Here is an 11592-nt window from a genome sequence, read left to right as displayed (position 1 = left end):
GGCTAGGATTCATTTTTAGAAAATGTCGTTTTATCCGTGTTTTCAGGAAATGAAAAACTGCTATAATATCATTAGAATACGAAGATAAATTAAAAAAATATACGAAGGTAAACCCGGTTCAAATCTAGATGTCTTCAGTCCGATGATTTTTTTTTCAAGTTCCTTCTTTTGTGAGACAAAGTATTAATAACTCATCTAATTCGCATCTAAGTATATTAAAAAAAAATAGTGTATATTTTTTACTATGATGTCGGTAAGATCGAAAAATATTGTTCATATTTTATCAGTATGTCATTTGTATTTAAATATAATTTCCAAAAAACACGATTTACCAAAAATTAACATTACGTGTCACTAAATGTGCGAAATTGAGTGCATAAAAATATATATATTATATAAAGGATTAGGATTAAAAAATGTATTAATGTATATAGGCTGAGTTTAAACTAATAAATCACTTACTTGTTATATTTTAATTTTTAGTTATTCAAGTATAACACGTTCGTTCAACGAATTACTACACTTTACTGTAGGGTCACCATATAGTTTGTTTGATATATATATATTATAACCAAGTAATATGTAATTATTTAAACAGTACATAACTAACTATCTTAAATAGCATAAATATACAGCACAGATGTTAATATGTAAACGTAATTGAGATAATAGCGTGTGTCGCAATATATGTATTGTATATTTTTAACTGTGGAACCGATAATTTTATACTACTATGCTATAGGTATAGGGACGAATATTGAGTGTTCGGCGATAGAGTAGGAGGACAAGTAGGATTTACGCATAGTTCAGGTTTCGCGAACCGAAAATAGTTATGTTAAGTACAAAAATAAAAATAAATAAATTTTAAAAGTATTTGGTAGGTACTCATTAAATATCTATACTTATCCATATAATTAAATGTCTATCTATAAAATGTGAAAGTTGAAGGTCAGCGCTCAAATATCCATCCCGACAACCACATTATGTATTTGCAACTCTGTAGCTAACACTAGTAACGTATATAATGAAAAATTTCAATGCAAACAAAAAACTTTAGTAGGTTGTTAATAAAAACTTAGTAGAAGTTAGCCAAATTATAATTTTCAAACTTTATTTGAATCGTTGACATTTATCATTAGAATTATTTTGAAACATTGTCGTAAGTATTAAAACCAAATATTATGTTGTACTACAGTTTTTACGATATAGCTTTTCAATTGACAAAAATTGATTTTTTTATAAAACCCTAGTAGTATCTGTTAGATAATGGGTTTAAAAAAAGAAACTTGTGCGCTTTTAAGACTATATTAACGTTTTAAACAATTTGAAATTACATAAACTATATTAACGATTGGAGGAGCAGATTCAAAATTTTAAATTTTTAAACGGGTATGACAACAGTCATTTCGAAAGCCGCTGATTGGTCGAACTTGCATCCATACGACCCCCAATGTTGCCAAGTAGTTTGGACATGCCCCCGGCCTTGGAAGCACTGGCATCCAACGTTCTCTCTTCTGAGTCTTCATAGAACAGAGGACATATTCGAGGAAATGTACGTCTTATGATTCCTGCACAGGTTTGGATATCTGCGACTCTGGATATTCCATCCTTTCCTGGTTTGGTGGATATTATTCGTCCTAAGCTCCATTTTAATGGATGAGTATTATCGTCTTTGATGACGACCATGGTGTTGGGTTGTAGGTCAGCCTTATGGTGCTTCCATTTGGTCCTAATTTGCAATTCTGAGATATATTCTTTGCTCCATCGGTTCCAAAAATGTTGCCTGATTTGCTCTAGGTGTTGATAGCGTGTAAGCCGGTGAACCGGAACTTCAGCCAGTGGTTCTTCTACAGGAGCTGTCACGGCACGTCCAACCAGAAAATGAGCAGGAGTCAGTGGCAAAAAGTCAGTGGGATTGGTAGACAAGGGACTAATAGGTCGGGAATTCAGTATAGCTTCAATCTGTGACAGTACCGTGGCATACTCTTCAAAAGTTAGGCGTGCGTTTCCAACCACTCGCAGCAAATGATGCTTACAAGATTTTATGCCACTTTCCCACAATCCACCAAAATGAGCCTCATACGCTGGGATAAAGGAGAATTTAATATTTTGACTAGTTGCGTATTCAATTATATCATTTGAACTCCCTTTTAAGACGTTTTTGAACTCATTAGCAGCTCCGACAAAGTTTCGACCATTATCGGATAGTATCTGATAAGGTTTACCTCGCCTAGCAATAAAACGCTTCAAAGCAAGCAAATAAGAATTCGAAGACAGGTCACTGACTAGTTCTAAATGCACCGCGCGAGTTACGAAACAAACAAATAAACATACGTAACTCTTTGTTATCTTAGAGCCCCTACCCTTATGGTTCAATATGAGCATTGGTCCAGCGTAGTCAACACCACACTGATTAAATGGAAAGGTGGGTGTAATTCGTTCTGGTGGTAAATTACCCCTAATAGGGGATAACGATTTACCTGACAGTCTGGTACAGGTGACGCAGCCGTGGACCGTGCGCCTTGCAAGATTCCTACCTCCAATAGGCCAATAAGATTCGCGTATATTATATAATAGCGCTTGTGGCCCGGCATGATGTAGAATTTTATGTTCGTAACGAAATAACAACACTGCAAACCAATGTTTACAAGATATTAACATCGGATGTTTTTTGTCAAAGTTAAATAATAAAGATTGCTTAATTCTCCCCCCTACTCGTAATATTTTATCATCTCCCATAAATATATTTAAATTGTTAAAATTGTGTTTTAATTTTAGTTTTTTATTACAAGAAAGTAATCTATATTCATCTGCGAATGTTTCTAATTGTGCCAGTTTTACCAAAGTCTCATTGGCACTTTGTAACTCATCAACAGTAAGAGAGCCCTGACGAATATTATTTTTATAGCGTATATTGTGTATAAAACGCAATACGTATGCACAAGTCCGCTTCATACGATTAAATTGTGAAAATCTTGTAACGTTGTGCTGGAACGTTACTCTAATAAATAAGATCTTGTAGTAAAGGTTAAGTTTTTTCACTTTATTTTTATCATGCTCCTACTTGTAGCGCCATCTATCGGCATCTTTCAACACTTCGTGACTATTTGTGTTTCATATCGGCGTTTTTTCTCTAACAGACTTGATAGATGCCGCTGATGTTTTTTGGTAATTATTGATCTTTCTTTAATAAAATCAATTTAATTGTAATTAGAAATTCTAAATTTAATATTCATGTCTACTCCTTAAATTATAAAATAATTTAATATCTAAATTTAAACTTAATAATTTATAAAAATACAGACTATGCTTAACGCATAGACTTTTGCTTGTCAATATTCCCGAGCGCGGGAAGGAGAGCCTTGCTCGCGTGTCTTTGCTTCTTTTTCTTTGCACTTCGTTGCCGCCGAACCTCGAGACCTAACCTCGACCCTAACTCGGCTTAAATCCCGCTGGGGTAAGTTCTCATGATATCTATTATAATTACATATTGCTGGTGTTCTTAACTTAACGAGAAAATTGTAATTATTTATTATTTTGCTAATTGTGACACTGGTTTCTGAATTGTTCTTTTCCTGACTCGGAACTTTCTTCGTTCCAGGATTTATTTTTAGATTTATATCTTTAATTATACTTTGCTACAAATCGAGTCACTGCCCTCGATTAATAACGGGCTGACTGATTACCGGCATTTACACCGGTGGAGATCTCCGCCGGTCATCGGACGAAGACGGAACTGAAGACCATCATCGCCGGGAATTAGTCAGGCCAGTGTCCTTCCATTTTACTTTCTAAGGTACGTTGTCGCGGCGTGGGCCAGCTAAGGAAATAAAGGCTGAAAATCAGGTGCCTAACGCGCCTGATTCCGAACCTACCCCGTTTTCTGACCGCGTGCTACTAAAATTTTATAACTTTAAAATTAGTTTATTATTCTATTTCTACAACTTCTAAATCTACAAAGCGCGGCAATCTTTTAAATGGGAATAATGAAATTTCGGACGAGCTGACTAAAGAATTAATAGGTTTAGATTTGATTTCAGGTAAACAAGAAATATCTATTTGTTCGTCATGTGACTGACTGCAATCAAATGCAGGGTCATGAAGAAACGGTGGTCCCTCCCACCACATAACACAATTTTTGAGGTCTTCCAGTCCGACACCGCGGGATACTAAGTCTGCTGGATTTTCCTTGCCGCTAACATGACGCCACCTCAACGTTTCAGTGAGCTCGTGAATCTCAGATCGGTTCATCAATCATCAATCTCGGTTTTGAACAAAGGTTTTCAATAGATTAGGAGACATGCGCAGCCATCCCAATACTATGGTAGAGTCACACCAGAAAGTAACGTTATCGAACTGACAGTTTATTGATTCGCGGATTTTATTATAAAGCCTAGCACCCAGTAAAGCGCCACAAAGTTCCAATCTCGGGATGCTTACCGGCTTTAGAGGCGCAACCTTTCCTTTAGAACAATACAATCGTACGGTTACCGATGAGTCATGATTTATAGTGCGCACAAATACACAAGTCCCGTACGCGACAGACGAAGCGTCACAGAATATGTGCAGTTCGATGCGCGCGGGGTTGGTACCTACAACGTGACGCGGCACGCGTATATCTATAAGCAAAAGCAGAGAAGTCGCGAAACGGTCCCAAATCCGTGAGCCGTCAGCGGGAACGACATCGTCAAAACCTATTTTCAATAGCCATAATTTTTGTAATAAAATTTTAATTATAATCACCGTACAACTTAACAATCCCAAAGGGTCATAAATCTGACTAATCTTTGATAAAATGTATCGTTTTGTAATAATTTTATTCTCAATCTCATAATTTGTGTCAAAATGAAATTCGTCACTAATGTGAAACCAACCTAAGCCTAATGTTTTAGCGTGGACATTATTACCTAATGATAATTCTTTAGATAATTCGCATACTCCGTTTTCGACTTCATCTAAATTAAAATTAAACATCCACTTGCGTAGCGGAAAACCACCCGATAGTAAGTGACTAGATACATTTCGACAAAACTTTAATAATTGATTTTTGTCATCGTGCGTCGTTAATAAGTCGTCGACGTAAAAATCGTTGTTGATAATTCTAGTGACATCCGGATCAGTACTCTCAGCTGCCAATTGCTTGAGATATCGACAACTCAAAAACGGAGCGGAGGCGGTTCCGTACGCAACAGTACAAAGTTTATAAACGCGAATAGGTTCTGACGGGTCGTCCCGCCATAAGATCAATTGAAGGTCACGTTGATCCTCATGAATTAAGCACTGGCGAAACATTTTTTCAACATCAGCACAAGCTGTGTACTTGTGCTGCCTAAATCGTAACAATATAGCAATGAGATCGCCCTGTATCGGTGGACCGATCATTTGGAGGTCATTCAATGAAATACCCGTGCTGGACTTTGCACTGCCGTCGAACACCACTCGCAGTTTTGTAGTCGTGCTATGCTCGCGGAGTACACCGTGATGCGGCATTATATAATGAGGGTTTCCGTAGTTATCAGCTAGTTTCATATGACCCAAGCGTATGTACTCGTGAATAAAATCGCAGTAAAGTTTTTTATACTCCGGATTACGTACTAAGCGTTTCTCGAGAGCTAAAAACCTTCGTTCCGCTTGCGAATATGTCTCGCCTAATTTATCGGGTGAAATTTTGAAAGGAATACGTACAACGAACCTTCCGTCAATCGTGCGCGTAGTATTATTAACGAAATGTTGTTCGCAAGCACGTTCATCCTCACTGTGCGTATCCCGAGGCGCAAACGTTTCTTCTAGTTCCCAGAACTGTCGTAACTGAGTATCAATCGCATCCGAAAAATTACATTGAATTCCGTACCCTTTATCGCGTGAAATAGAAAAAATAGGCCCAGAAATAATCCACCCTAACTCTGTGTCTAATAAGAAAGGTCCATTCGGTAATTTAATTTTATCTGTTTTTATTAAATCCCAAAACTTATCAGCTCCTATTAAAATATCAATATTACTAGTTTTATAGAATTGCGGATCTGCTAATTGAATGTAATCAGGTATATTAAATTGCGTGTATTGTAGTGGCATCGCAGGTATGGCTGAAGTAATGTTTGGCAAAACAAAACATTGTAATTGTGTTTTATAAGTGTTGGTCGTCGATACGATTTCAATGTCACATATTTGCGTTAATTTTGTGACAGAGTTACCAACACCTCGTATTTCGAACGTGGACTGTATAACATTAATGTGTAATAAATCGCATAATGATTTCGTAATAAAACATCTTTCTGATCCATTGTCCAGTAGGGCGCGAACTACATGTAACTTATTTAAGTTGTCCGTTATTTGTATTAGAGCGGTTGACAATAATACCGGTTTTAAATTGGCCGAATGAACACAGTTAGTATCGAGGTGTGCATTATTTGCATTAATACTAGATGCGTGTGTTGACGAGTAAGGTGTGAACGGGGAGGCGGCCGAGGGCGCGGGTGCGGTCGCTCTGACTGTCTCGGGCGCCGCAGGCGGCACTGACAGTACGCGACCATCACTCACCTCAGTGGCATTACCCGCATGACTTGTGAATGTTGTATTAATATTATAATAATTATTATCGGGATGCACTAACGAATTGTGTTTCTGATTACATCTACGGCACGGTCCAAACCGACAATCGCTTACTGTGTGGCCTAAACGTAAACAATTTATGCATAGTTTTTTATCATTAATGAATTTAAGTTTTGTTTCTAAGTTATAATCGAGAAATGTTTGACAAGCGTAAAGTGGATGACTTGCGTTACACAACAAACAGCGCTTTTTAGTATTATTATATAGTTGACGTTCCTTCAGCTTATTTGTGGAAACATTGCAGTGAACTTTAATTGAATTTTGATTGCTGAGTTTTTTAAAATTATGATTTTGTTTGCTGTGAGATAATTGCAATGTTTCCAACATATCAGCCCGGTCAGTAAGGAACTTCATTAGGCTATCAAGTTTTAAAGATGTCGAGGAGTTATCATTTTTTGAGCATAGCGTACCTTTATGTTGCTCCCACTCACGTTCCGTGCTGGGATCTAATTTAGAAACAATTAAATATATGAGTAAAGTATCCCAATATTCTACGGGTTCATTAAGGTTTGACAAAGCGCGTATATTCTTTAAAACTGTGTCTATTAAATTGCGTATTTGAATATGTGACTCCTTGCTAATACTATTCATAGTAAATAACGCTTTTACATGATTTTGAACAAGTAATCTTTGGTTGTTGAAACGAGTTTGAAGTAATTCCCAAGCGATTAGGTAATTACTTGCCGAAAATTCCACCGAGTTTATAACTAATTCTGCACTACCCTTTAGTGATGATTTTAAGTAATGAAATTTTTCAATGTCGCTTATTTCACTGGAGTTATGTACAAGACTTATGTAACTATCTCTAAACTGTAACCAATTCCCAATTGAACCATCAAATATAGGCAAGGATATTACAGGTAATTTAATAGTTGGCTTTTGTGCGGATGGATTTAAAGTGTCAGTGTCCTTACATAAGCTTAACAAATATTCAGCTTCAGAGATTGCATTATAATAGCTGCTCTCAAACAGCTCTCGCTGCGTTAATTGATCATCAATATCGGATACAGATTCTTCGAGCTTGGTTTGTATATTATTAAATTCACCGAACATAGTACAAGCTCCTTGAATACGCAACTTTAAATCTATTTGTTTTTTACTACAGATAGTTTCGTTTTTTAAATTACTTACATAATTCGCAAATCTAGTTAACCTGCCTTTGAGTATACCGCGTTTTTTAATAAGGTCTTTTACTAGACTGGTATCACTTTGTCTATACGGAGAATTATCGCGAGATTTAGGTGCTAAAGTATCATGACCTGGCTCAATCATAGACGCACGGCTGGTATTAGTTGACTAGTAATTACTGAAATTTAGAGAATTAAATAGCATTAAACAGTTGAAGTGGAAGTGGGGCGGGAATAGATAGGATGGCTGGCCGTACCTATTTGCGCGTTTTCAGATACCAAACTAGCTTCCTTCAGGATTGATTATTCCAACGACTACCCCTTGGCTTCTCCTCTTACTGCATAAGCTGCTATGGACTTGGATGACTGCTCCCAGACTTGCGTGTTTTTCCGATCGCATCTTATTTCTTTATATGACTAGGCTCGGCAAACAACCAACGATCTATAGACGCCTGAAACACCAGGTCCAGAAGGATCGTATCCGCGTTGGCGACCCTACCCCCAATCCCTCCCTGTTACGTTTCGTATATCTAAGACACAGTTCTTGCCTATTGTACAGGAATTTTACTTTAGTCGTGTGGTCTAAAGCACGCTCGTTTTTTTTTTATTCTTATTATTGTGTTTACGTCTTTACCCGAGACTCGCGTGCTCAATGTCTCCAAATGGTAATTGACCTTAGTTGTATTAGTTGACTAGTAATTACTGAAATTTAGAGAATTAAATAGCATTAAACAGTTGAAGTGGAAGTGGGGCGGGAATAGATAGGATGGCTGGCCGTACCTATTTGCGCGTTTTCAGATACCAAACTAGCTTCCTTCAGGATTGATTATTCCAACGACTACCCCTTGGCTTCTCCTCTTACTGCATAAGCTTCTATGGACTTGGATGACTGCTCCCAGACTTGCGCGTTTTTCCGATCGCTGCCGCTGGTTTATTTGTTTTCGAATTGATCCGGCTTGAAGGACCAGTTTATGTTAGATAATGGGTTTAAAAAAAGAAACTTGTGCGCTTTTAAGACTATATTAACGTTTTAAACAATTTGAAATTACATAAACTATATTAATGATTGGAGGAGCAGATTCAAAATTTTAAATTTTTAAACGGGTATGACAACAGTCATTGCGAAAGCCGCTGATTGGTCGAACTTGCATCCATACGACCCTTTAATTTGTATGATGATTGGTGTGAAAACAATTGACAGATGAGTGTATGTGTTTATCCGTGTGCTGTTTCATTTTAAAGTTTATTTATGTTACTCACGTAATTAAGTATATTAAATTTTTTATTTATGACGTAAACGATATGATTTTAATGTAACAAATTTTGCCCGACGTGGTGACTATAGGCAAAACTTTGAACTTGGGGATGCTTATGTCCAGCAGTGGACTGTGATAGGCTGAAGTATAAAATAATCAAGTTTTTAGTAACTATAGGTACAATAAATGTTTATTGAGGTAATCATCCTATATTTTTTTTTTTGTTCGCATTAAAAATAATGCGGTACAAATGCTTTTTTAACGCTGAATCATCAAATTCGTAGGATTTGTTTGTCATAATATCTATTTTGTGTTATGGCAAAGTATTTGAATCATAAAAGAAGATCATTACTTCAATTTTAAACATATTATGTACCTAATTACTAAGATTACATAGCTCAGGCAATATTTTTGAATGTCGGAAAATCTAACAGCAGTGCGACCAAAGATTACCTATGTACTTACTTTTTTTTGAGGCTGGCCACGCGGCCGACGGCGACGGAAGCGTGAGGACTTCCGATACGGACAGACAATTTTTTAAGGTTAAGGATCATTTATTTCTCAAAAGAATACAATCCACTTACATAGAAATTACAAACACTAAAATTGAACGAAAAATTATATGTTGGGTATATCGGAATACAATATATAAACAATTCATAGTTGAGACAAGAAATTAACAATTTGTAAGGTAGTATTAAAATATATACACAAGTTAACAGAAATATGCCCAACTGGAAGTGTCATTGTTAGGGAGTTATTGTGTTTCATTATATAACAAAATTTAATATTCCTTATCGTTTTTAATTGTTTTGCTTTATTATATTTATATTATTTTAGTATCTTTTTTATTATATCAGAGCTCACATTAAAGAAGTTAGTTTAGATTTTATTTTATTGATATGTGGTTTTCATGTCAATTAACTATTCAATATTAATCCTAAATATTTTTCTTGGTCATCTTTTGTTATTTCTTGATTATTTATATAAAAGATACCTTTTGAGATATATATATTTTTATTTTTTGGAGCAAATACGATATATTTTGTTTTTGAGATGTTTACTGTAAGCAAGTTAGATTGGAACCAAATATTCAAAATATCCAAATCGTTCTGCGCATTTTTACAATAGTTTGTTACAATAGTTTTGTTCAGTATCTTATATTACCTTTCTTACTTTAAAACTGTTACTTACATATATATAAACTAGCTCTACCCGTGCGAACAATTCACACTAAATAAATTGATATAATAATTATCACTTTTCAAAATTACAAAAGTATGTATGCGTGAGTTGATTTAAAATTGAACAAAAAATTTATCGACCATCAATCATGACGTTGTTTCAAAATTTAAGATGGCAGCATTGATGTGTTATAAATATAATTTTAATAATTAATTAATTTACAAAAAAAGCGATAATGAATTTTTTTGTTGTAAATGCCGATAGACTAAGCAATCTATACAAATAAATAAAATTGGAGTGTCTGTTTGTAATATTAAAATAACCGATTTTTATTAAATTAATATGTATGTATACACGGTACACATACAAATATAACATTCTTTATAATTTTTGTCTGTCTGTCTATTTGCTCCGGCTTATCTCTGAACCCTGTACCTAAATGTAATTCGTAATAATTAATTAGCTGTTTTGTTTAACTTTAGTGGTCCCCCGACGAGACGACGCTTGGAAAATATTAATATTTAAACTTAGATAATATATGTGACGATAGTAATTATAATAGGTTTAAAATATTATTTGTTTGTTTTTAAAGTTTATTTTCATGGGTTTTTTAATTTTTTAATTTTACTTTTATTCTGTCCTTTTTAAAGTAGGTACAAATATTAGGAAGGTATTTATAGGGATTTAAACACGAATGTATATTCTTGAAAAATTGTTTAACAAAAAAAAGCGAAAATATATTATAAATATGTAACTTAGCATAATTACTACGATATTTATTTCAATATACACGATATTTATTTTGTTATTAATTTATTATTATTATTAAAAAAAATTTTATTAACTTCTAATAATTAACTACTAATTAACTATATTTTATTACTTACGACTGCTCTACTGTGTAGAAATGGACTCCCTGCTAGGATGTCCTGAACTGTATATATACTAAGTGCGCTTAAAAACATCAATAGCGCGATTCAGGCTCACTTCGCGTAATTTCTTTCAGGCTATCCTGATTTGGACCGGACCGGGTCCTGATCCAGTATGCCTTACCATACTTAATTATATTTTACATCAGGCTATCCTGATCTGGACCGGACCGGGTCCTGTTCCAGTATGCCTTACCATACTTGATTATATTTTACATCAGGCTATCCTTGTCTGGACCGGACCTGGTCCTGATAGAGCTTGCCGGATCAGGCATGCCTTACTCTATCCTGACCCGGTCCAGATACATGATCTGGTTGAGCCTGACCTTTTTTCTACTCGGGAACGGCGTTGAAATTGTCATGGTAATAATCTACATTTCACCAAATATTATTTTGCATGTTTTTTATTTCACTTAATAGTTTGAATTTTATTATTTTTTTTTTATTTTTTTTATTTTACGGTATTTGTTATTTTCTAAAATACTA

The 11592-nt window shown here is 35.1% G+C and overlaps 2 protein-coding genes across 2 annotated transcripts; both read right to left on the bottom strand.

Annotated features, from left to right (window-relative positions):
* Window positions 1-1401: 1401 nt before the first annotated feature.
* LOC123657217 lies at window positions 1402-5270 on the bottom strand. Its single transcript, XM_045592795.1, has 3 exons — window positions 5259-5270; window positions 4381-4827; window positions 1402-1908 (listed from the first exon to the last, which is right to left on the bottom strand). Exons 1-3 carry the CDS (start codon window positions 5268-5270, stop codon window positions 1402-1404), a joined length of 966 nt encoding a protein of 321 aa, XP_045448751.1.
* A 3-nt stretch (window positions 5271-5273) lies between these two features.
* Window positions 5274-7881, bottom strand: LOC123657216. Its single transcript, XM_045592793.1, has 2 exons — window positions 5406-7881; window positions 5274-5329 (listed from the first exon to the last, which is right to left on the bottom strand). Exons 1-2 carry the CDS (start codon window positions 7879-7881, stop codon window positions 5274-5276), a joined length of 2532 nt encoding a protein of 843 aa, XP_045448749.1.
* Between the last annotated feature and the right edge of the window lie 3711 nt (window positions 7882-11592).

This window comes from Melitaea cinxia, chromosome 10 (genome assembly GCF_905220565.1).
Source record: "Melitaea cinxia chromosome 10, ilMelCinx1.1, whole genome shotgun sequence".
Lineage (NCBI taxonomy): Eukaryota > Metazoa > Arthropoda > Insecta > Lepidoptera > Nymphalidae > Melitaea > Melitaea cinxia.
This window is presented reverse-complemented; position numbering and strand designations above follow the sequence as displayed.

What these genes read in the sequence shown, in the direction of transcription:
- LOC123657217 (XM_045592795.1), bottom strand. An exon ending in GTGCTAGGCTTTATAATAAA is followed by an intron (nt 1,909 to 4,380) that starts ATCCGCGAATCA and finishes ACCAATCCCACT; the next exon opens with GACTTTTTGCCACTGACTCC.
- LOC123657216 (XM_045592793.1), bottom strand. Translation starts at nt 7,881, where the DNA reads ATGATTGAGCCAGGTCATGATACTTTAGCACCTAAATCTCGCGATAAT. An exon ending in CAGTGCAAAGTCCAGCACGG is followed by an intron (nt 5,330 to 5,405) that starts GTATTTCATTGA and finishes GTTACGATTTAG; the next exon opens with GCAGCACAAGTACACAGCTT.